Source organism: Botryllus schlosseri, chromosome 2 (assembly GCF_051294905.1).
Source record: "Botryllus schlosseri isolate E-star chromosome 2, Bs_hap1, whole genome shotgun sequence".
Lineage (NCBI taxonomy): Eukaryota > Metazoa > Chordata > Ascidiacea > Stolidobranchia > Styelidae > Botryllus > Botryllus schlosseri.
This window is the reverse complement of record NC_137237.1, coordinates 2,180,118-2,206,260: the sequence shown is the minus strand read 5'-3', so window position 1 is coordinate 2,206,260 and position 26,143 is coordinate 2,180,118. Positions and strand designations below refer to the sequence as shown.

At 38.5% G+C, this 26,143-nt stretch overlaps 3 protein-coding genes across 3 annotated transcripts; 1 reads left to right on the top strand and 2 right to left on the bottom strand.

Annotated features, from left to right (window-relative positions):
* Nucleotides 1-1,691: 1,691 nt before the first annotated feature.
* On the bottom strand, nt 1,692-10,998 carry LOC145432962 (di-N-acetylchitobiase-like). The gene is made up of 6 exons (XM_080309803.1): nt 10,591-10,998; nt 10,244-10,394; nt 9,571-9,776; nt 6,348-6,540; nt 4,904-5,121; nt 1,692-2,099 (listed from the first exon to the last, which is right to left on the bottom strand). Exons 1-6 carry the CDS (start codon nt 10,729-10,731, stop codon nt 1,917-1,919), a joined length of 1,092 nt encoding a protein of 363 aa, XP_080165929.1. The 5' UTR covers nt 10,732-10,998; the 3' UTR covers nt 1,692-1,916.
* A 117-nt stretch (nt 10,999-11,115) lies between these two features.
* On the bottom strand, nt 11,116-18,910 carry LOC145432961 (di-N-acetylchitobiase-like). Its single transcript, XM_080309802.1, has 6 exons — nt 18,683-18,910; nt 18,417-18,567; nt 17,341-17,546; nt 16,357-16,552; nt 13,854-14,062; nt 11,116-12,062 (listed from the first exon to the last, which is right to left on the bottom strand). The coding sequence occupies exons 1-6, from the start codon at nt 18,833-18,835 to the stop codon at nt 11,859-11,861; spliced, it is 1,119 nt and encodes a 372-aa protein (XP_080165928.1). The 5' UTR covers nt 18,836-18,910; the 3' UTR covers nt 11,116-11,858.
* Nucleotides 18,911-19,445: 535 nt separating this feature from the next.
* LOC145432959 (di-N-acetylchitobiase-like) lies at nt 19,446-24,869 on the top strand. Its single transcript, XM_080309799.1, has 6 exons — nt 19,446-19,656; nt 19,783-19,933; nt 20,187-20,392; nt 21,292-21,484; nt 22,662-22,870; nt 24,400-24,869. The coding sequence occupies exons 1-6, from the start codon at nt 19,504-19,506 to the stop codon at nt 24,601-24,603; spliced, it is 1,116 nt and encodes a 371-aa protein (XP_080165925.1). The 5' UTR covers nt 19,446-19,503; the 3' UTR covers nt 24,604-24,869.
* Nucleotides 24,870-26,143: the final 1,274 nt, after the last annotated feature.

The window sequence follows — 26,143 nt, the reverse complement described above, 5'->3', positions numbered from 1 at the left end:
AAATGTGGTAAACTATGTCCAAGTTTAACAAAAATCCCAATTTTGAGTGTGTCATTGTTGGTGGTTTTTCTATTGAATTTACCCGATCAAGACACGCGATGCACAATCCGATGCAGTGAACAGATATAATGATGCCGAGGCGACCGTAGTCACGGTATCTCAATCTAGTATTTCAATCTGGCATCCCCATTATGTCATGGATTGGGTCTTTCTCTGGGCTTTTTATTGTAAAGACGCTCTGAGCACAGCAACGTATAGGGGCGGATAATCTAATAAGTCTGCAACGCTTTGTAACTTGCTACTGCACTGCCATGAATCAAATTGGGGCCTCCACCGTCAATGGGTGTGATATGCTAGTTTGCCCACATAGTAGCATCAGTAGCATTTAGGACGGTGATAACTAAACTCGGGTAATTGGATATTATAGATTATTAACCTACGACGTCGGTTAGTAATCTATAGTGATATTGAGGTGTGGCCGAAGTGACTTCCATCAGAACCGTAGGTAGAATAGGGACATGACGCAGGTTGATGGCCTTTTTATGTTTCTATTTGTAGTCGTATTCTTGCCATGTCTTCGTCATCGATTATCATTTTACACCATGCCGGTATTACATATTTTGATTCCTGAGATGCCAACTTATAGCACGGCTCACTTTTTGTAAGACAATTTGCAGATCGGAGGACGAGTAGGAGCCTACATAAACCTCCAAAACCTAGGAAGGCATTCTCACCATCGAGAAAGTAACTCATTTGAAAGTGATGTTCGCGTTTAAAAATTAGAATTGCCAACATTGCCATTCACATTACGATTGTTAGGTAGCGTGTCAGCACTGCAGTTAAAATGTAGTCTCAGTGCGCAATGTTATGTTACCGGCGACAAATTCGAGAATTGATAAGTAAAGTTGATCAAATTATATCAGTTACAAATTTCCCCGCCGCTGAGGTTTATTATTCCGATTTGTTGGAACTACAGGTGAACTGCGGGTGGCTGCCAGTAAGATTATTGAGGTATACTATCCTCACATGTGCTATTACACGATCTGCGAGGAAATGCGTTTGCCATCCATGTTTGTTTATTGTATAAACACCTCTGTATTTGTTAGTGGCGATCGTGATGGACTCTTCGATGCGATGGTTAATTACATCGACAATGCGGTAGTGGGCAGACTTTATTGTCAAGTCAATCATATGAAATTAAACTGAACCTGAAGTTTAAACGAGATCTCAGCAGGCCAGTTATGTGGTAACAGAGGTAATAGCTGATAATTCTAAACCTCACACGTAAACGGAGAAAGCTCTTCTTCCGGCCCGCAATAAAATTGTAGAAAAATGTTTGGGAAGAATTGAAAACGATTCCCATGTCAAATGATACCATTCGCAGATGCATTTGTGAGATGTCCGCAGAGATAAAAGAAAACTTACGCAGAGAAACGCCTACTTGAGTGCTCCGAAAAGGTAGCAGTACATCGTCAGTCGTCAGTGACCACCTCTGTAAAACGATGGTTGCTGCTATACGCATTCTGGTAGTTGCCTGTGCCATAAGCCAAAAGAGTTCGGAACCACTGTGCTAGTGTGCCGCGAACTATTTTTAATTTTCGAAGTGTGCCGCGAGGTAAAAAAGGTTGAGAACCACTGGGCTAAAGTGAACGAATCATAAACTCTGCATAAACAACATCATTAGAACATGATTTTCACATTAAACAAAAAGATTGTATTGAATATGTACTGCAAATCAGATTGACTTTTTGCTGTGTGTTGATCGACTTCCAGCGAACTCATGACACCGCCCAGCGACCGACAGGAAGTTCGAGTGATCTCATGACACCATTAAGCTACGAACCATAACAGATCATATTCCTCAATGCCAATGGATCGGGTTTCAAGCAGAGAACCTCTTCCGTAATTTGAAGCAACTACACATAATCAGGTAGCGCCTCCCACATTTTCTTTGTGCTCGGATCTGAACTATTATCATAGTTCAAAGAATCAAGCGTCCACACCCCAACTCCTCGCAAATCGAGTTCGTCAGCCAAGTCATATTTCAAGCGGAGGCTTCTGGCATCGTCAAACCATATTTGATTTGTGGTATTCGTACCCTGTAAGCAAAATAAAATCCGCCGATTAATGTTTCACCAACTGGTCGGATTTGTGTTGTGAAGATCCTCAACGAAGGTATTTTTGCAGGGGTTGCCAACATGTATTGACTGCAATAGTAGAGTTACTAGATTTTGAGATCCGAAAAAAAGGAAACTTATCAAAAATTCTGAAAGCTCTAGTACAAAACTGGTGAATTTCAAAATTTTTCTACCAAAACTTCTGTGTTGACTAAAAAAAGAAAAGGTCAGCACTTTGTCTCGACTCCCGAAAAACCCGTTTTTTACGATACATTAATTTAATACTTTTTCTGAAAAAAGAGAATAAATTCCAAAAAATAGGTCATTTAACACTAGAACGATCAAGTGGCTTTTTTGACGCATTTTCATTTTTGAAGAGCTGGCATTCAGTCAAATCCTACGCTGTTCGGGTGAAACTTCTTGACTTTTATTTATTTTACGTAAGCCACCTTACCCATGATTTTCATCATTCATCTAGTACAAATAAAAAAGTTATACACAGAACTACCTAGAACTACCGAGTGGCTTTTTTGACGCATTACACTTTTTCTACCTTCAGGCATCGCAGTTTTATATTCTTGAAAGTGGTTATGTATCTGATAAACGCAGAAAAGCCGTTTGTAACAACAGAACTTTGTTAATATCGACACGGTCTAACTGTGTTAGCAACAACATCCCTTGTAATAGAAGGCCCTGGATCTTCCTCGTTCCAAGTCACCAAAGCTCTGTAATATTATATTTCTGAAGCTCAGCGTGTTACAGGACATGAAATTTGAAATGTACCATTAGACCAAGCCGACATCTGTATTGTCCATACTAATATACTAGGGTTGTACAAGGGCAAAGGGTCTTTGCTCCGGTCTACGAGATGTAACTTCGGGGGGAGAGTGAGCTGAATCTAGTGAATTGAATGCATATGAGGACTGAGGGCATGGGTGCATTATGTTTAGTCAGGCCCTCTCGAAGAACAGATTTATGGAAGTCATGATCTTTCCATTGACATAAGGAGTAAAAAAAGGTGTGGCTTCGATAAAGATTATATGGTTTTCGTTCATTACATGGTCGAAATGCCAGCAAATAATTGGGGTAAAATGTCAGATGGTGGACGCAGCTGCTACCACGTATCTGTACAAGGGCGTCTCATATTTAGGCAAGGATAGGACAGGACACCTCTTCCATAATCTATACATTTGCCAAGCATAGTAATGTGAAGAGTCTGATGTAATCCATCTCGAAACAATGTTACGTGAATGTGGCTGTATACGCTTGGAGAAGCAAACGAAGTCCCAGTTGACACTATTGTCAAAAGTTGCTTGAATCTACCCAGGACCAGAAGGAACACAGGCAGCTTCATGTAGCCACACTTTTCAAAGCTATAATCTTGTTGATAAGCGTAACGGCGAAATGCCAGTGTAGAGATCGAATTTGTAAACATATATATTGAGTTCACTGCAACCTGAGGTAACTGCTTCCTTCAGAAACAACACAAACAAGAAACCAGTGACGGTTAAATGTTATAACGAAACAAAACCAGGGGGATATTATTGGTCAGGTTGCAAGGCAGTATTCTATGAGGGTACCAACAAGTCGACGATGGTCCGTGCATGTTTTCTTAGAATGTGAATGATCGCCTACTTGCCAAAATGCCGATACTCTAAAAATATGCAAATCGAGGATTAGTTGCAAAATTGAATTATGCAAATCTTATCTGATAAGCTTTATGATATGTCAGCAATAACCAACAATGATGATGGGGCTAAAGCGGATCTGGAACCTACTCTAAATTTTTAAAGAACGTGCTCAAATACCAAATGCGCACCGGAGCAACACTTATATGTTGCACCAAAAAACGGCGATTTCTTTTATAAGTGTTGACCTAAGGTGTATGTAAAATATTGCAAGTAGCTGTGAGCGCAATAAACAATGGTTTCTGATGCCGTTTGTTGAGATTTGTGCTAATTTTTAGCTCCGGTAAATGCATTTAATCGAAGAAGATTCAACATGCGTCAAAAAAGCCACATGGTAGTTCTAGGTAGTTCGAAGTTCCGGTAGTTCAAGTGTTAAGCGTCCTCCGAGTACACTTTCAATTATGCAATAGAGAGATATATATAAAGATAATATTAATTTTTCAACTGTGCAAATCAATAACATACATAACAAAAACGCAATTGGGTGAAATGTGATTTACAGGTAAGCAAGCTGTAGACATGAGGCTTGATAAAACAAAGTCACCAAAGCCGAGTCACCCAAGTCAGGAACATCTTCTACAGATATCGTTACCCTTAAAACTTCCAGAGGTGGTCAAAGTAGCCACCGCAGTCGCTACTCAAATAGAAACAGAAGTAGCAATTTACAAGCAAGTATTCTAAGCCTAAAAATCTGAAAACTGTCAAGTAGAAGTAGTGTAAAATCATAACTACTTGAGGAAATAATGCGAGTAGCCCAAATCTACTTCAGGTACTTAGTATTTAGCTGCTGCCCACCACGAAAACTCCAGATTAACCAACAGGTATACAAGTTCTTGTAAATTCAGTAATTTTAATTCTAATCTAATTTGGGTAAATCTGTGTAACTATAATTTCAATTCTAATCTAACTTGGAAAAGCTTAAAAGTTACTACTCCAATACTGCCCAATGGCACACTGGCAGCCATAAAATTATAGTTTAACTTGTGACACAGTACGCTTTATTGTATCATCGGCAATAGCTCATAATGTCTCATATTATTCAGCAATGCCGATTAGTTGCACACAAATTAGCAGCCTAGTCTAGTCACATGACTCCACCTGGTATGTTAGATATGGACTTTGGTACAGGAACGACCATTGCTTCCCGTCTATCGCCCGCGGAATGATATTTCTTATATCTTGATACGCGATTTCACTGCCCACAGTCTGAGTGCAGTGGTTTTCTTCACGGTCAATATAGCACCACCGGTCCATGTCTAGCTTCTCACACTCGTACAGATAACCGTACCAGGGTAAACCTAGCACGAGCTTATGACCTGTAATTGAATTAATGATTAGAATTAATTGCGACCTACCACTGTGTCTGTAATGCAGTGTTGGGATCAAGTCACTACCTTCGAGTCACGAGTCATTTCGAGTCATTGCACATTTTGACTCGAGTCAAGTCAAGTCAGTCGATTTTTGGAGGTGACTCGAGTCAAGTCGAGTCAAGTCAAGTCAAGTCACGAGTCAAGTCACAATTCAAGTCAAGTCGCCTTTTCAAAGTAGGAGGCATGCTTATATCATTGCATTTTGCTAGTTGTTTGATTCTGAACAGATGAACGATTATAGAGTTGAATATACATCCAGGAAGGCGCTGTATCACTCACATATAGCCTAAGTAATTGCATAGCCTCAGTTTATAGTTACCAGCCAAAATAGAGAAACGGATTGATAAGATGCCATACAATAGCAATTTACAAATTGATATGAGATGATACAATTCGAGCCTGTGCCAATGGTTCGGGACTATATAAACTATGTTCGAATTCAATTTCAATAAAACAAGAGGTTTGGTTGCGACAGCGTAAGCTGTAAGCTTCAATCACTTCGTTTGCGTCAATATATTTATGAGAGAACAATGGAGGCCCAGTAAAACGCACAATCATTGAATGATTGGTCGCTATCACGGGTTACACCAACGTTTCCTGAACAATCCGAGTCAAGTCAAATCAAGTCAAGTCATTCTAGCAAAGTGACTAGAGTCAAGTCAAGTCATACGAAAAAAGTGACTGGAGTCATCCCAACACTGGATTCTTGCTGTATACATCTACTCTCCGTATATCATCACGATGAAATCAAAGTAGATGATGTTCTCGAGTCAATTTTTGTACTGACTCGACTTGGACTCATTTCATTGTGTATGACTCGAGACTAGGACCGCCAAGACAGACTTTTCATTGTAACTTCGAAGAACAGTAAATTACGACGTTATTGGTACTTCGTCTATCAGTCCTGATACTTGGAAAATAGGATGACAAACTGACTGAGACTGAAAACTGAACTGTGAACATTATGACTTGGACTCGAGTCAAAACACGATGACTCGGACTCGACCCTCAACTATCTGACTCGGTGGTGAATTGAAAATGACTTGACTTGACTCGAGTCAAAACTATAAAAGTGAGATTGACTTGTGACTCAATTTGTGACTCACTTGCGACGAAACGTTAATCGGTTGAGCTCTAGTTATAATTATATCGAAGCATCATTGGGTTTTCACCTGGAATTCCGACTGCTTTGAATAACTCTGCACCGATTCTTGTTCTCAATAAAGGAGAATTGGCTTTCGCTACACACGGCGGTAACATTGCGGCTTGTTCATCGTAAGCCATAATAAACAAAAAATCGCTGTAGTTTGCAATCGCCCACACGTCGTGATATATATTCGGCAGCCAGAAAACGTCGGTGACTACCTGTCATGATGCAAATGATTGTTTCAGAGCAGCGGTTCCCAACCTTTTTTACACCAGGGACACCTTTCAAAATTTTCAAAAATCTAAGACTAGGGCTGGGCACAATGATTCGAGTACTCGAATCTGAATCGAGTATCAATTTTAATGATTCGAGTCGAGTAGTAAAAGACGATTTTTTCGAGTATTGAAATTATACGCTCCTCGCCACTGAAAGTTAATTTATCAACGAAAATTATAGCTGCGATACTATTTTCCACTGTGGTAGCCATGAAACCTTCATTGGCCGTACCGCAGCCTGCAAAACAGGGTATAAAGTACTAGTACAAAGCTACGAACGCTACTGGAAATCCAACAGTTCCGAAGTCATGGTCATCCCACAACATTGGCACAAAGTGCAATGAAATCGTTATGGTCGAAAAATCACTTAGTATGGTTAAAGTGATGGATAACAGGCATTATATTCTTTGTGGTAGCATAAAAGGCACATAATTGAATTTTGACATATTATACTCTGTTATGACGTCATAATGAGTGATACTCGAATACTCGACTCGACTCGAAGCACATTACGTGATTCAGAATCGAATCACTCAGGTACTCGAATTTGCCCAGCCCTATCCAAGACCCCCTATTTTGAAATTAAACAGTATCACAGTTAAAGAACTGGGTTTTGCAGTGATCAGCAGTTCGAATGATAAAATGATATAAATAGAACACTCTGTAAACATGATACAGGAAATACAAGACTTGGACAACTAGAAAATCTCCATCTTTTCTAAATTAGATTATTAGAATTATAGCTATACAGTCCTTTCCAAATTAGACTAGTTCTAATTAGAATTATAGCTACTTGAAGAGCTTCTTGGGGTACAGAACTTCAATATACAATTGAATAGTATTTCATATTGAAATGAACCCGAATGTTTTCGACTGACACTCGTCAGGGGTAATTGTCAGCAACTAGTAGAGAATTGGGAAGAACATTGTATATCAACAATCGAACAGCTTCTTTGAGGTACAGAACTTCAATATACAATTGAATAGTATATTCATATTGAAATGAACCCGAGTATTTTCGGCTATTTCGACTTTTCAATTGTATATATATCAACAATCGTATCACAAAATACTGCGAAAAATTATCGAGACGACAGATTTCGCGTCGTTGGGACGGGCCGTTCACACTTCCATTTGTGTGCCTTGGAGTCGACCTTTATCAAAATACACCAACCCAGACTCTGTCAACAAAAGGAGTTCGTGTACAACCTAAAAATAGTACATTGAACGCTCTCTCTTTCATGCTGGTGACGTCATATTTTATGATACGATTGTCGATATACAATGCTCTTTCCAATTCTCTACTAGTTGCTGACGATTACCCCTGACGAGTGTCAGCCGAAAATATTTGGGTTTATTTCAATATGAATATACTATTCAATTATAGTTACGTAATTTTTTTGCCAAATTACATTATTATTATATATACACAGGTTTTTCTAACTTTGCGAAATTAAGTTCAGTTCTTATTGAACCCGAATCAGTTCTCATGACCACGAGAATAGCAAATGTATGTACAGCAAGCTTGGCTTGCTCCGCACTATATTGGACTCCAGTAGCGTTTTCAAGAAAACTAGCAATTAGATTAGAGTTTGAAATTAGACCAGGGGTCTCAAAATCTAATGTGCTTGAATGAAAAATTTTCTGATGGACAGATTCCTTCAACTATGTTGTTCCCATAATGTCATTCTATAGTCCTACCATATTAACAAGGCAAACAGATTTGAGGTTGGGCAGAAATATGCCAAAAACTATATTTTCATAGTCTATATCAGTTATGTGAATTCATGTTTGTAAGGGCATACCGATCATAGTACTTCATATGATAAAACAACATTACTCGAGCTGGTTGAGTGCAATATTAGCAGTGTAATCAGGCACTTACCTCTGAAAAGTAACGGACAGAAATTTTTTATTAAAGTTAATACGATAATTTAGGTGTGGGGGTAATATGAGACAAAACCATGGGGGCAAGATGAGACATGGGTATCAGAGGGCTTTTCTATTGAAGGCCTCCGAAGATTAAAAATTTACTGTTGAAGGCACACAAAATGTATTATTTGTCTAGTAGTTTACCAGATGTGACATTACAAGACAAAATAATAACGACACTCTTATTGTCGCTGGATCTCATGGATAATTGGTTTTCGATGTCATTTAAACTTGCATATGATATACAAATTCTTTTTAAAAGTGAATTATTTCATGATTATTATATTTTATTCACGATGTTACTAGTTGATTCATCATTCGGGATGAATTGGTGGTGTAATGAGCAAGAATTGCTTGGTGTCTCATCTTGAACACAGTGTGTCTCATCTTACCCTCACCTGGGGGTAAGTTGAGACATTTGAGCAAAGATTTTTGAGGCCAAGATATCCATAAGTATGTTGTTAAACATACCTCAAGCCATAGTCATAAATAGTACAGATCACATGCTTTCTATTGGTACCAAAATTAATCCTCAGAAGGCATTACTCTTTGAGTGGCATTGAATTATCAGAAGTGTCTCATCTTGGCCTCCTCTCCCCTAGGTCTTATTCGACGCGGCTTTCTAGACTGGCATTCCACACACGCCATGAAAATGTGATATACTATCATAATATTCGCGCCTGGCATGAAAACAATCGTATGTTCACAGAGGCCATTTGAATAAAATTGAGCAAGCCAAGCATTTCAAAAGATTTTAAAATATCAATATTCATAAATGTAAAAACGAAACAAAGCAAACTCAAGATCAAGAAGTTGATTATTGCTGTACCACCGTTTGTTTGAAATTTTAATTCATTACTTTTATTATAATGAAGTAGACTTGGAGATGTTAATTTTTGCATGGCCTTCCATAAGAAGGCCCATGGTCTCCCTGGGCCACCAGATTGCGAACCCCTGGATTACAGAATGGAAATTGACTAGAGAATATGGATGAACTTTCATCCTGTGACATGTGTTTAAATACTGAACTTAGATACTCACAAATGAGTTAGGATAACTTGCTGAATATGTTTCTTTTGTTTCCTTGACATAGTCCGTAAAGGCGTTTCTGAGCTCAAAAGATTTCGTTGCCAGCTCTATATCGATATTAGCACCGTCCATGTAGTAAAGGGTGGCGAGTTTGAAGTAATATTGAATGTTGGCAGTTCTTTTCGTCGCGCTAAGAAGGTCATCCTGAGAGATGCTAGCTGTAGAAGTAAATAAAATGAAGGCCTATGCTGAATATCAAAAAGTAGCCGAAACAGTTACAAATATAGCATGCTTGTAATTGTACCACTATACGGGAGTTTTGATTCTATTTAGCAAAAGCGCATCTGAGATGGCTTTTTGTTAACTATACTTTACAATTCCCTTTACTCTAGCACCATTTGTTGAATTTAAAAACTATTCCTCAGCCAGGTAGGATATTGTGCTGCTAACACATATCACATGCATCGAAATTTCATTCCGGTGACGTCATATTTGGTGATAAAATAGTTGATATTCAATATACTACTTCCACTTGAATTAGTGCTCTAAAAGTCACTATTTCCACCTGTAACTCAGCGGAAATTCATTTACTTCCACTTGAGTACCATTATTGACTATTATGACCTTTGTTGACAAGCAATCAAATAAAATTAATAGCTTCAAAAATATTTAGATTAGTGCTTACTTGCAATCAGCACGCGTGTGGTATGCTTGTGAGCGAGACACACAAACTCTACACCGATTTCTTTGATACTGCTCTCATACACAACGACTGTAGTTAATTTAGTCCAGTTAAATTGTCGATAATTTGTTAAATTGACCGCGTATCCCAACACCTGAACCAAAGCACTGTGATTAGATAGACAGCTATGGAAGCAATATGTGCAGAACTAGGACGTACAGCATTGCATTATGTAAGAAGAGAAATGAAGACATCGCACTGATAGCTGATATAAGTAGGCAAGGCACATCTCATAAAACTATAAAATATGGCATATAGGCTTATAATCATAGAAAAAATTGAACACATGCCTCTTTTCTATACGGCGCTGTAACTTGCTTGCAGTAGCTCGGGTCCGAGCAAGGACATCCGTCCGCATGTAATTTGAATCCGTTTCCAATAGCTAAGCAGCACACGAACACAACCAATAAATTAAGCCGTTCGGCTAACATAGCTACATACCGTGTAGGCTGGAAAAGAAAATTGATGTAATGTGGGTAAATAGTACAATCTAGTATATTCGCTATTGAAATCAAATCACTATTTTCAGTATTTTGACCTCGGGCAGCTATTATTCCTTTCCTCTCTATCTAATCTGCCTCGGTCTTAACTTTGACGCCATGGGAATATGGCCATCATAAAGAAAATTTGATGAACTATCATTTCATATCATAATTCCGCCTAGCAAATGAATTCATATCAAAGCAAGTAACGTATACGAAACATTCTATATCTGTGAACTGTGATAACAGGTAAAGATACACATTCCAATATGGTACCTCAATGCAATGTTTTCAACAATCTATAAGTTTCTGCGGAGAGAATCTGAACAGGCATCATTTCTCAAGAGTTTATTATGCACCATAAAAAAAATATCCAACAAAATGACACGTTTCGCATTTCCTGTCGCTAAAATCGATTAAATCAAGGCGTGATAAAATCAAAGCCAAGAGAAGTGTGAAAAATATTCCCATAACAGGTAGATGAAATAACTACGGTGTCACGAAAAACCCAAATTAATTATGTGTAAGCAATATGAGTTGTTATCATTCAAATCCTTGTCCTTCAAGGGTATAAATTGAAAATGCATAACGGGCTACCAAACGCAAAAAAACTTTTAACAACAGGAGTTTTTACTTCAGAATATGGACAAATAATTAGACTGTCATATCAAAACAGTTTCATATTAAACAAAACAATAAATTCTGCAAGCAATACCGAGAAAGAATCATTGAACTCAAAATATTAGTCACCAATGCAAGCATTCAATATAATATTGACCAATATAGTGCGACCATAGGATCAGAGATGGCATTTTATAGTACCCAATAACAACACAATGTGTTAAGTCAAAATGTTCGTATAGAACCGATTGCTTACTGGTGCCACGTTTAAAATGCAGCATACAAGATACACGAAAAAATAGGCTACCAGTATGCCAATTATGCATAGGCCTGCAATAAAATTCACAATCTAAAAAGTAGGCTACAGGATCGAAACCTTTAACAAGAGTATATATGGTGGTTTCAAGAATGCAAAACATATTAATATGCATAGGTCATTACTACCACAATTGAAATTACAGAAAGGAAATGGTGGAATCATTGTACAGAGGTAGTGCATCCCACATCTCTTTATTAGTAGGATCGGATGCATTTGCATAATTCAAGCTGTTGGTTGTGAAAATACCGACGCCGCGGAAATTCAGGCTGTCCGCTAAATCATATTTGATCTTCAAGCTTCGAGCATTATCATACCAGATTTGCTCCACGCCGGTGCTGGTCTAAAATAGGAATTGACGCTGAATTGACGTGAGACTTGGCCAAGGAGAAGACGGACGGGATATCGTTTTTAGTACAAAATTGGAGAGGTGACATTTCACCGTTATATTACAAATGTGTGCACTAGAATTTACAACAGACTATCAACCGTAACAACTTTATTGATCAGGTGTCAGGTATTGATCAATTTTGAAATTCTGCGCTGTGATTCTAATCTAATTTCTGGTTTTCCCAAAAATGCCACAGGAGAACTGTATAGTGGGAAACGGGCCAAGTCCAGCGTACGGACATTTTAGATCCTCACGCTTGTGAGAATGATCTCTGGTATGATATGAACTATTTATTGCTAATTCACATGTGCCGTAAGTAAAAACCCCCGTAGCCTACAAAGCATAATGAGTTTATTCATCATCAGGTAAGCATTAGAGGGGCACTGCACTCTAAAAAAGATGTGGTCTCAAATTGAAGGGCAAAACGAAAAGTAAATTTTGGCCGCAGCCGTTTTCTTCAGAACGCCACTGTGATGGAGCTGCAATTTATTGAAACTTCCACAGGAACTTCACGCTACAGCAGTCACGCAGAGATAGAATTTTATATAGTTGTTATTGTTAGCCGATGTTATGAAGGAAATATATATATGTCGTACACGCCATGGTGGTTGAGATACCGCGTTCAACGGAAGATGTTCAGTCAGGAGATTTATGTCAAAATCGGGCCTAGGCCTAGTGTATTCTATTTCTTTAGGACAGAAATAGATCATGTCTAACAAAGTTTTATACATAAACAATGTTTTATACATAAGAATAGGACATGATCTATTTCTGCTCTAAAGAAATAGAATACACTTAAACCAGGGCTGGCCAACCTTTTCTACCAAAGGGCCACATTCGATTGACGAACTATTGCGCGGGCCACTATCCGCGCGAAGCGCGAAAAAATTTTGAAGTTCATAGGTCAATAATATTGTCATTTGACTATATTGCGGGCCTGCTGTATATCGCTGGGCTATGTTTGCGAGGACTTGGCTATTCGGAGCATGGACATATCGATATCGAAAGCTGCGACCCAAATGCATCAATCATTTCGTGCCTATAGGTTTCATAGTCGACGGTCTTACTGCGAGCGCAAACGCAAGGTCGCATATGTTGAACGACACTTTGTCTCGTAATCGCGAATATAGCTAGACTGAATCTGATACATTAGGTGTTATTCCATTTTCACAAAAGGGCAACAATATTAAAAACAAGAAATCGAGTGACAACATTTTGTGTTAAGCTTGTAGAAAATTTTTACCTTTGATAAATCAATCGCAAATTATTCTGCTTTATTGTAGTGTACGAAGATATACCAATATGTGAATGGCTGATGGATCTGTCAATGCGTCGGAACTGATATTTTAGTCATCACATCTCAAGTGTTGCGGTCAGACTAATCCAAATTTTGGTTGGCCTTGCAAGTTCGCAATCTGTGCAATCCATTTTTGATGATATTAGAAATTTCGGAAATTATCTAGCGGGCAACTCAAAACCTTCTCGCGGGCCACGGGTTGGCCGGCCCTGACTTAAACAAACCAAGCTTGGCATGCAGACATTTCTGTACTCATTTCTAATCTGGAATTTAAATAAATTTCCAAGTTTTTGTTAATCGGAAATTCTACTCTTGATTTTTAAAAGCTGAAAATTTTCTAGCGTCCTACTTCGATCAAAACCAAACAACATTCAAGTATGTGCAAAGCATTTTGTAAAGGCGAGTTTCAAATTACATATTCAGACAACAGCTCGGATGCAAGTTACCTTATGGTTCAAGTACGGACTCTTGAACCAGTCGGACCACTGCTGGACCGCTTCGGTTTGAGACAGAATCTGACTGACTTGGCCGTAGCTCAACGAATAACGGATACAATGAAAGCCGTCCTTAGTCGTCACACAAATACCGTCTTTAGACAAGTGCGTGCAGTTGAACCTATATCCGTACCATGGCACAGCCAGCACAAGCTTGCTCGCTGAAAAAAGATAGAAAGTAGCCTAAGCAATCGTTTAGATGCGGGCAACAGTTGCTCAGTGGCTAAATGCAGTGGATTTCACATGCGGGATGTGGAAACCACATACACACAAGTCAATCTGACTTTTATAGTTTTGACTCGAGTCAAGTCGAGTCATTTTCACTTCACCCCCGAGTCAAGTCCGAGTGATCGAGCAGAGGGTCGAGTCTGAGTCATGGTATTATGACTCGAGTCCGAGTCCAAGTCATTGTGTTGATTGCTCAGTTTCCAGTTAAAGTCTTGTTAAGCCCACTTTTTATAACTCTGTTTGGTGATATCGAATACTTCGCAATTGTAATATGCTAATTTTCCTCCATTTTAGCAGTTGCTGGTCGCATTTTCCAGTACCAGTACCAATAGACGAAATCCCAAGAGTGTGGTTGCTTAACTTATCTTCGAAATTACAATGAAATGTCGGTCTTGGCCGTCTGAGTCTCGAGTCATATGACTTGGTGCGAGTCGTGCACAATGACTCGAGTCCAAGTCGAGTCATTACACGAATTGACGCAATTCGAGGCATTTCTGTATTTTCATAAAATGACTAGAGTCAAGTTGAGTCATCAGAAAATCGTGACTCGAGTCATTACAACCCTGGTTTAATCGAAGGATCATCTCACAGGTTATCAAGGAAATATATTCAAGTCTAAGATAAAATATGAATGTTATTTAACAGTTTCATGGATAGAACAGCCACTTTATTAGACATTGTTCCGTGAACTGAGGTTGCTATTCTACCATGATGTATCGCGACCTTATAACAGAGTAGAGATAGCAACTGGTTACGACATAATAAGATCCTATCCGCAAACTACGTTTCCACTTAAACAATGGAGATAAAACCTCTACATTTACACATTGAGTAAGCAGCGGAATTTGAATATTTTCAGATTTTCAAAATATATTTGATACATATCAAATCCAAAGCCATTTCATCGGATGTGGAGTCACGAATAAAACCGATTCATATTCGAGTAGGGTTGGGCACAATGACTCGAGAACTGAAATCTAAATTGAGTATTAATTCCAATGTTTCGAGTAGTGAAATTACTCCTTCGTGTTAATTTATCAACTAGAATTATAGTGTGACACTCTTTTCCACTATGGAAGACTGTCAACCTTGATTGGTCGTATCGCAGCATACGAAACATGTGGTTCAAAGTTATGCACGTTACTGATAATGACATATCTGTCAAGTTGTGATCGACCCAAAGCATCGTCACAAAGTGCAACAAAACAAGTATGGTCGAAAAAATAAGTATGGTCGAATAAAAGATAGACCTGCCTATTCGAACCTCCCTCGTCATTCATACCGGTGTGACGACATGACATCATAAGATTGATGCTCGAATACTCAGCTTGAAGCCTAATACTCGATTCAGAGTCGAAACACTCAGGTACTCGATTTTGCCCTGTCCTCGTAATGACGTACTTCTACTTCTGGAAGTATTCTCAAGTCGGTGTTGCCTAGTTGCATCACTTACTTAGGTGGTTAGTGGTTAACTGGTTATGTTATGATCTTAGACTAATTCTACTTTGCAGTTTTCAGTTTTTTGGCAAATATAGGGGAGAGGAGGCCAAGATGAGACACTTTTCTGATAATTCAACGTCACTCAAAGAGTAATGCCTTCTGAGGATTAATTTTGGTACCTATGGAAAGCATGTGATCTGTACTATTTATGACTATGGCTTGAGTTATATTGAACAACCTACTTATGGATTTCTTGGCCCTCAAAAATCCTTGCTCAAATGATGAATAAAAAAATTTCTGTCCGTTACTTTTCAGAGGTAAGTGCGTGATTACACTGCTAATATTGACCTCAACCAGCTCCAGTATTGTTGTTTTATAATATGAAGTACTATGATTGGTATGCCCTTACAAACATGAATTCACATAACTGACATAGACTATGAAAATATAGTTTTGGGCATTTTTCTGCCAACCTAAAATCTGTTTGCCTTGTTAATATGGTAGGACTATAGAATGACATTATGGGAACAACATAGTTGAAGGAATCTGTCCATCAGAAAATTTTTCTGTGAAAAAATTGCATGTCTTGTCTCATCTTGGCCTCCTCTCCCCTACCCATGGAATACTTGCTTTTTTCTGAGTTGGTAATCGCCAATTCTACTTGTACTGCAGTAAAATTTATGACGCGACTCTGCAGATCCTAAATATTGGGATTGATTGATAATCGGGAGCGACCGTGGAGCTGTGTAATGATGCAATATCAGAAATACAATGTTACATGATTTACCTGGTATCCCGATGTCCAGAAACAACTTTGCGCCGATAGAAGTCTTCCCTATTGGGGCATTAGGGCCGGCCAAACATGGAGGAATAACGTCTAGTTCGTCGTAAGACATAATGTATAGGAAGTCGCTGTACTTTGCAAGCGCCCAAGTGTTATGACCTTGATAAACATCGGGCAACCACGGAACGTCAGTCACGACCTAAAAATTAAAAAACACAGCATCAATATAAATTCATGCCGCAAACCATAGGCTAGGGTGCTTTGTTAACCCCCAATACACATTAGTATGATATCATCAGAACACATCAGTTGGAGCTGTAAATTTACTGTTCTATCATGATGTGCTACTTGATAGTGTGAAGAAGTTACTGACAGAAGGCTATTATACCTATGGAAATCAACTAATTAACGGCACTAATATATCGGTTATTAGACCCATCAAAACATCATTAGGCCTAGCGGCTGGTCTGGTCAAAATGATGTTTGAAAATCTTTTTTTCATATTTCACTGGCTAGTCGATAAAACTGTTAGGTTGGCTAAAAACGTTGGAGATTAAGTTTGGCTCAATTACGACTTGTAAAGTGAAGCTATTAGAGCAGATTTTGATTTATTGAAAAAAATTCAAATTTTACTGGCTACCCCATGAAATTATCAAGTTTTCTGAAAACAATGCATAGGCCTAACAAATTTGGCTCAATTGCAACCAGTAGAAGCGGAGTTATTTGAAAAAATAGCATTTACAGTGAATAATTTTATAATACAATCTTTTTCAAATACAGAATATTTTGCTTCAATAACTTTGCTTCCGCAGGCTAAATTTGTCATGCATCGTTTTCTTAGCCAACCAAACAATTTTATCAACTAGTCGGTAAAATTTAATAAAACTTGTTTTTAGACAACTCTACTGGTCAATGGCAAACTGGAAAGACAAAGTTTACAGTAATCTCAATGTATAGATGGAATAGAAAACACTATTCTAATCCTACCAGCGAATGGGGATTAAATGCCTTGTGGATGGCATTAGTTTCTTTTACGTAGTCAGAGAGTCCATGTCGAACGTCAGCTTGGGGAGTTAAAATTTCGACGTCAATGTTTGCACCGTCAAGGTAATACTTCTTGGTGATAGCAAAATATTTTTGCTCGATGGCTTTTCTGGCAGTTGCATTACGCAACTCATCCTTAGTGATTGAGGCTGAAAGAATTCATGAAAAGCGTCTTTATAATATGCAAAATTATCATCATCATATCAATCTACTACTAAGTTTAGCCTCTCAAAAATACTACGATACAATGAAAAGATAGGAAGGTGTTGAAACGACTTGGAGTAGTCTTTGAAACTGAACACCCACCTCGGCCTATCAGAGGAGAGGCATGTAGGCTACACAAGACTTAAGTACAAACTACTGTATTTTCAAAATCCGCAACTAGAACGAGAACTGCTCACTATTCAAAACTCGCAACTAGAACTACTACTAGTAGAACGACCTTTAAAAATCCACAACTAACTTTAATATCAAAGCAACTCAGTAATTATTAATTTATCGGAATCATATCGGCCCTTCACATGAACATCAGTTTCTAGTTTGAAATGGGAGGAGTTTCAGCCCTCAAAACTCACCCCATGACTATGCCAATGTTAGTAATAATGACTCTGACCTAGCAATGACTGCAAGAATATCACACAAAAGGACACAAGCATCACAATTCACGCTAAACGTTTGCACAAGTCTGATGCATTGAATTTAAAAAAAACAGAATATAACACAAAGTTACACCAAAATTCAAGAAAGAATTAATTATATGCTTAATTGCTCACAAGTTTCATAGGCCTACTGCATCGTCGTGGGACACTAAGAATGCACTAGTCATTCTTGTAATTTTGCGTCAATATGGTGACATACCTTCCTGTCATGATATATAGTTGGAATTGCGTGACTAAGGGTCAAATGCATTGGCCACAATCAAGCATTGTGCGATGACTAATTTAATGATTATGCAATATACATCCAATATCACCAATGCTGAAATTAGTTCAACACCAATAGAATATGGTACATCTCACTTGCTATGAGGACTCGAGTTTTATGTTGGTGTGCGTAACAGACGAACCCAACACCTTCCTTCTCCAATGCATCTTGAGTTACAATTATTGTTGTGAGCTTATTCCAATCATACTGCTTGTAGTAGTCGAGCACGTTATCAAATCCAACAACCTATAACATATAAGTAACGTATATAACATGGATAGGCTATACGATATAGCATATGGGATGCACTGTTTCACCAATCAAGCGTGCAAAGAACATACGCTTTCTCAAAGTAACCCACCTCTTTCCTATCTGCAAGCGTTATTGGATCGCAATAACTAACGTCGGAACACGGACAAGTAGTCTCTTTCAGATGAAGTTTCCTGACGAATTTTGTGGAAGATGCATAAGCTATAAATATACTAAATACCGCAAAACGAATTACTGTGTCCATCGCGTTTGGATTATGTACGTATTTAGAGCTGAGAGCTACAACACAATACAATATTATATAGTATGCAAGAAAGCATCAGTTACAATGAATGCATTAAAACAGCGACGACCAAGGTAGGAAGGTACAGTCACGAGTATATAAGCAACCCATCGTAAACAAACCGAGAGAGTTTGAATTTGTTTTGCAGAAGCAAAAGGTGTGACTACAAATCCACAACGACCAACCAACCAATCAACCATATCAGTAATCTCCACGCAAACGGATATCCGCTGCGTAGTGGACCTCTTTACGTTGCCTAAGACAGGCCAGAAGACTGCTCCAAGTTGTTACGACACCTTCCTATCTTTCATTGTAATTGCATCGCAGTCTTGTGATGTATGGAACTGAATCCTTTTGATTTTGATATGGTTGGTTGGTTGCTGCAGTTTAGCAGTCACGCCTTTTGCTTCTGCAAAACAAATTCAAACTCTCTCGGTTTGTTTTGCTTACGAATGGATCGCTTGTATTTAGCGACTGTACCTCGGCTGCATAGCTGGATTAGTGTTGCTTTTAAAGGTCCGCCGTCACTGTTTTGATGCGTTTTGTGTAGCTGTTGCGTTCTTGCATAATATATAATATTGTAATGTATTGTATCTCACAGCTCTGAAGACGTACAGAGTCCAAACGCGATGGACGCAGTAATTCGTGTTGTGGTATTTAGTCTATTTATAGCTTATGCATCTTCTACAAAATTCGTCAGGAAACTTCATCTGCAAGAGAGTGCTTGTCCGTGTTCCGTCGCTAGTTATTGCGATCCAATAACTATTGGAGATAGAAAAGAGGTGAGTTACTGTACTTTGGACCTGGGGGTTGAGTGTGTTATCAATTCTTATGCCTATACACATACTTGATTGCTGCTACAGTGTAGGCATCTTATATCTATGTTGCATAATTTCCTTATTTTACAGATTGTTGGATTTGATAACGTGCTCGAATACTACAAGCAGTATGATTGGAATAAGCTCACAACTATAATTGTCACTCAAGATGTATTGGAGAAGGAAGGTGTTGAGTTCGTCTGTTACGCGCACCAACATAAAACTCGGGTCCTTATAGCAAGTGAGATCAACTATTTTGTGTTGGCTTTCAACTTATTTCAGCATTAGTGATAGTGAATATATAGTAATTGCATTAGTCATCACACAATGCTTGATCACGGCCATTGCAATCGAGCCTTAGTCAAGAAATTTCAACAATTTGATGACAGGGAGGTATGAAACCGCATTGACGCAAAATTGCAACAATGATTAGTGCATTATTTGTGTCCCAGGACACAGTATTTTATCTTGTCTCTTTTCAATAATTCTTTCAGCCTCAATCAGTAAGGATGAATTGCGCGATGCAGCTGCCAGAAAAGCTGTCGAGCAAAAATATTTTGCTCTTACCAAGAAGTATTACCTGGACGGCGCAAACATTGATGTAGAAATTTTAACTCCCGAAAAAGATGTACGTCAAGGACTCACTGACTACGTAAAAGAAACTAATGCCATCCACAAGGCATTTAATCCCCATTCACTGGTAAGATGGAAAGCATGTTTCCTATTCATTATCTATACATTGCGATTACTGCAAACTGTGTCTTTGCAGTTTGCAGTCAGACAGTTTCCAGTGAAATAACTTTTCAAATTTTATTGGCTAGTCGATAAAATTGTTATGTCGGCTAAAAAACAACGCATGCCAAATCTGGATCAACTCCAACCCGTAGAAGCGAAGTTATTGCAGCAAAATATACTGGATTTGAGAAAGATTGTATTTTCGATACAGAAAATATCGCCATTATAATTATAACATGATCCACTGTAAATGCTATTTTTCGAATAACTCCGCTTCTACCGATTGGAATTGAACCAAGTTTGTTATGCATTGTTTTTTTGACAATCAAACAATTTCATGGAGTAGCCACTAGCCAGTACAATATGAATTTTTCGAAAAATCAAAATCCTCTTTACATGTTGGAATTGAGCCAAATTTACTTTTATCAACCAGTCAGTAAATTTTGAAAAGTTATTTTTAACAATCCTATAATGACGAAACTAGCCGATATCCGCAGTGCGTGTTCATAATTAATATAAATTCAATTTCTAGGACGATATGCATCGGGATTATTGATATTTTTGTTCGGTCTGATAACCGATATATTTGCGCCGTTATGAGTTCATTTTCTGATATTGTATAAGATTTGAAGATTTTGTCAATATTCGGGTAACTTTGAACATCATTGGCACACATATTAACACACAGCTCAACTGTCATTAATTTCTTCACACCATCAAGTAGCCTACTACAACAGAAAATCAACAGTTTTTACTAATGTGTACTGACGATGTCGTATTATTGAGTATTGCAATTTAACAACGCACCCTAGCTTGTGGTTTGTGGCAGGCGCTTGTATTGTTGTTATTTTTTTCTATTTTTAGATAGTAAGTGATGTTCCGTGGTTGCCTGATGTTTATCAAGGTCACAACACTTCGGCGATTGCTAAGTACAGCGACTTCCTATACATCATGTCTTATGACGAACATGACGTTGTTCCTCCTTTGGCCGGCCCTAATGCCCCAATAAGGAAGACTACAATTGGCGCAAAGTTGTTTCTGGACATTGGGATACCAGGTAAATCATTTTGCACCTAGTGTTTTTGATATTGCGTTAGTACACAACTCCTCACTCGATCCCAATTGTCAATCAATCCTAATCTTTGTCATCTAAGAGGTTGTCAGAATACTCATTGTTGGTACTCAATTAGAAGTAATGGTAACGAAAATTTCTATTGAAGTATAAGTAGAATTGACAATTTCCAAGTAAGCAAACTGAAATCTGTAAAAGTATAAATAGTCTAAGAGAGTAACCACTTCAGTAGATCCAATAGGAAAATTGACTTGGGACTTGGGAGTACTCTGAGAAGTAGAAGTAGCCTACTTTGATACTTACCACCTGTGGTCAACTGGTCATCTGGTCAAAATGAAGCAGTTTTATGTGTATCGAATGGTATTGAAAATATTATGAAAATGAGAAATTCTTCTAATTAGTGATATTGATAGAAGTTTCATCTTCACTGTAAACAAGTCAGTGCATATGAGTTGTAGTCATCTCTTATTAGATAGAGACCAGTTACTATCTATACCGGATTTCACCCTCGTAGTTCGCCGAACAAAGTTTACCAAGTGGATGTTAGTCAGAGTTGTAACTGAGACACAAGGTCCGGAGTCATAAGCCAATTCAACTGTTTTAGTTTTGACACGAGTCAAGTTGAGTATTTTTCAATTAACCACCGAGTCCAAGTCCTAGTCAGGGTTTAAAGGTTCGAGTCCGAGTCACGGTGTTTTGAGTCGAATCCGAGTCCAAGTCATTCCGTTTACTGTTCGTTTTCGAGTCCAATTCTGTTTGACTCACTCTTTTACAAATCTGTTAGGGTGATATTGAACGCCTCGCATTCATAAGATACAAATTTTCCCTACTTTACACAGTTTCTGGCCGTATTTTACGAACACCAGTACTGATAGACGAAGTAACAATAATGTGGTCACTTCGAATTAGCAACGAAATTCCTGTCTTAGCCATCCGAGTCTTGTGTCAATACAACCTTGGTGTTCTATTCATGAAACTGTTGATAAAGTATCCATCTTTATCTTAGACCTGATTATATTTCCCTGATAACCTGTGAGATAGCCCTTTGACCTAAGCCGTGTATGTGGTTTCCTAACCAGGTCTGTAAAGCCCACAGTATTTAACCACTGAGCTACTGTGTTGTCCACACCGTAGTCATTTCTGACTTCCTATCCCTTTTCAGCGAACAAGCTCGTGCTGGCTGTGCCATGGTATGGATACAGGTTCAACTGCACAGATTTGTCTGAAGACGGTATCTGTATGACAACAAGGGATGGCTTTAACTGTATTCGTGTGTCGTTAAGCTACGGCCAAGTCAGTCAGATTCTGTCTCAAACCGAAGCGGTCCAGCAGTGGTGTGACTGGTATAAGAGTCCGTACTTGAACCATAAGGTAACTTGCCTGCTAACTGATAGTCTAAATACGGAATTTGAAACCCACATTTCAGAAATACTTGGCACATACTCGAATGCTTTATGAGTTGGAGAACTTGATTGGAATAGGGTCCATCAAACCACTAGGTGTCGCCAGACTTTAGGTGGTAACCGCCTTTGTTACGTATGCGGTTGCCGTATTCAGAAACCTGTAGGTTACTTTCTCGATTGTGTAAGGGTATTTTTAATTTTATATGGAAAAAATGGCTACAACATATTCTACGGGGACCGTGAACTCGCTATAAAATGAACTAAAACTTCGGAAAGCTTCTACGGAAGGTAATAAGGCCGATTTGATAACTAGGCGAGAATGTGAAATTGTCAACTAAATGTCGGCTACCAGCTCAGCACCAGAAGTTTAGTTCATATTATAGCGAGCTCACGGTCCACGTAGAATATGCTGTAGCCATTATTTCCATATAAAATACCCTTACACAATCGAGAAAGTAACCTACAGGTTTCTGATAACGGCAACCGCGTACGTAACAACAGCGGTTACCACCTAAAGTCTGGCGACACCTAGTGGTTTGATGGACCCTATTCCCAATAACATGAAAATTGAATTACATTCCAAATTATAAAATAAATACAGTTCAGTTCATATCAAATCAGATTTCAATTTCGTAAGCACGAGAATCTGAAATGTCTGTACGCCAAGATTGGTTCGTTCCTTACTATACAGTTCTCCTGTAGCAATTTCTGGAAAGCCAAAAATTGGATTAGAATTAAAGTGTGAGTATAGAAACATTTCGCAAATTAGATTTGAATTAGGTTACCTGCCATTTGCTATAATTATTATGATTAGACAATTAGCATTATCTAGTTGACCAAGTCTGGTATTAATTAGAGGTCAACCGATATTGATTTTGCAGGCCGATATCGATTATCGACACGCTTACAAGGCCGATAACCGATATCATAGGCCAATATTAATATGGAAGGAGCAGAGAACCATTTCGCCAAAATATATATTAGGCTTGATGGCACTTGTACATGCCACAGAAAGCCGAACAAATTAAAAAGAATTATTGCTAAATTGCGCACATTCATTGAAATTTGGGATATCACAAAAACTAAAACGTGATACAGAATTGCAGATCCTTCCAGTAGAGGTAGATTGTAATGCAGGAAGTATAGTTTCTCTGCATAATCACCAGTTTAACTCGTCCAGCAAGGGTAAATCTGTCACGTAACGCCCTTTGCGTCGTCGATGTCTTGAGATTGAGAACACGGAGCATTGAATTTCCAATATTTTTGAATTTGTTTTATATATAAAATATCGGCCGATATCGATGATCGGGAAGGGTCCAAATATCGGCCTCGATGATCGGTCAACCTCCAGCCTTAATGCCTACTTAATGAAGAATAAATTCGCTGCGTCTGATAGAGACATATGTGCAATATGTGCATGTGCATGTATGCAACAGTTGAATGACGTATCACCAATTTTGTAATAAAACGATATCCTTTGATCAATTTCTATTTCAGACTAGCACCGGCGTGGAGCAAATCTGGTATGATGATGTTAGGAGCTTGAAGATCAAATATGACTTGGCAGAAAGCCTCAATTTCCGCGGCGTCGGCATTTTCACAACCAACAGCCTGAATTATGCCAACGCGTCCGATCCTACTACGAAGGAAATGTGGGATGCACTACCTCTGTATAATGATCCCACCATTTCCTTTTTGTAATACAAATTTCCGTAGTAACTGTCTATGCATGTGCTCTCGTTAAGGCTTCAATCCTGTGCTCTTTAAAATGTGAATTCTATAGTATGCAATTTCGGCATTCCAGTACCGTGTTGTTGTTTACATGTGTGCATTTTGTATGCCGCATTTTGAAAGTGTCACCACTAAGCAATATGTGTCGACTCATATTGTGTTGATATTTGGCGCTGTGAAATGCCATCTCTGATTACGTGGCTGCATGTTGTCGGTTATTAACATTCTCAGTTCAATGATTCTTTCTCTGTATTGGTTTCGGGCAGGGTTGTAATGACTCGTTTCGACTCGAGAGTCAATTTGTGTATTGACTCGACTTGTACTCGAGTCATTGCGCATCACTCGGATCAAGTCATATATGACTCGAGACTGGGTTTACCAAGACAGGCATTTCATTGTAATTTCGAAGAATAGTAAAGTTATTACAATATTAGTTTATTATCAGTTCTGGTACTTGAAAATACTACCAGAAACTGTTAAAAGTGAGGAAAATTAGTATATTATGAACGCGAAGCATTCGATATCACCGAGCACAGTTGTAAAAAGTGGGTTTCACGCAGTGTTGGGATCAAGTCACTGCCTTCGAGTCACGAGTCATTTCGAGTCATTGCATACTTTGACTCGAGTCAAGTCAAGTCAATTGATTTTCAAAGGTGACTCGAGTCAAGTCAAGTCACTCGATTTTTGGAGGTGACTCGAGTCAAGTCAAGTCAAGTCACAATTCAAGTCAAGTTGCCTTTTCGAAGTATGGGGCATGATACCGTCATTGCATTTTGCTAGTTGTCTGAAATACAGATTGAGTGATCATTCAGTATGAACTGATTAACGAATACAGAGTTAAATATACACGCAAGAAGAATCTGTATCGCTTACATATACCTATACGTACACTTGCTAAACCACAGTTTATATGTTACCAGCCAAAATAGAGAATAGATACGAATTGATAGGATGCACTTCACATTACCCATTTACAAATCGATATGATACAATTCGAGCCTGTGCGAATGGTTGAGGACTGTATAAACTATATTCGAATTCAATTTCAATAAAACAAGAGGTTTGGAGGTAAAAACAGAGATTAATTACTTTACTATACTAATTTACGACAACGTATAAGCTGTAAGCTTCGATCACTTCATTTGCGGTCAATTTATTTGTGAGGGAACAATGGAGACTCAGTAAAACGCACGATCATTAAATGATTAGTCGCTTTCACGGTTACACCAGCGTTTCGGAACTATCCGAACATATGCAAGATTTAGTAATTTTTATCGACACCAATTACTTGATGACTTGAAATTGACTCGTGATTTTTTCTCCGAGTCACGAGTCAATCCATATTTCTGATACGTCGAGTCAAGTCAAGTCAAGTCATTTTAGCAGAGTGAATCGAGTCTAGTCAAGTCATTCGAAAAAGGTGACTCGAGTCTGACTCGAGTCAAGTCATGACTCGAGTCATCCCAACACTGGTTTCACGTGACATTATCTCGGAACTGAACGGTCAACA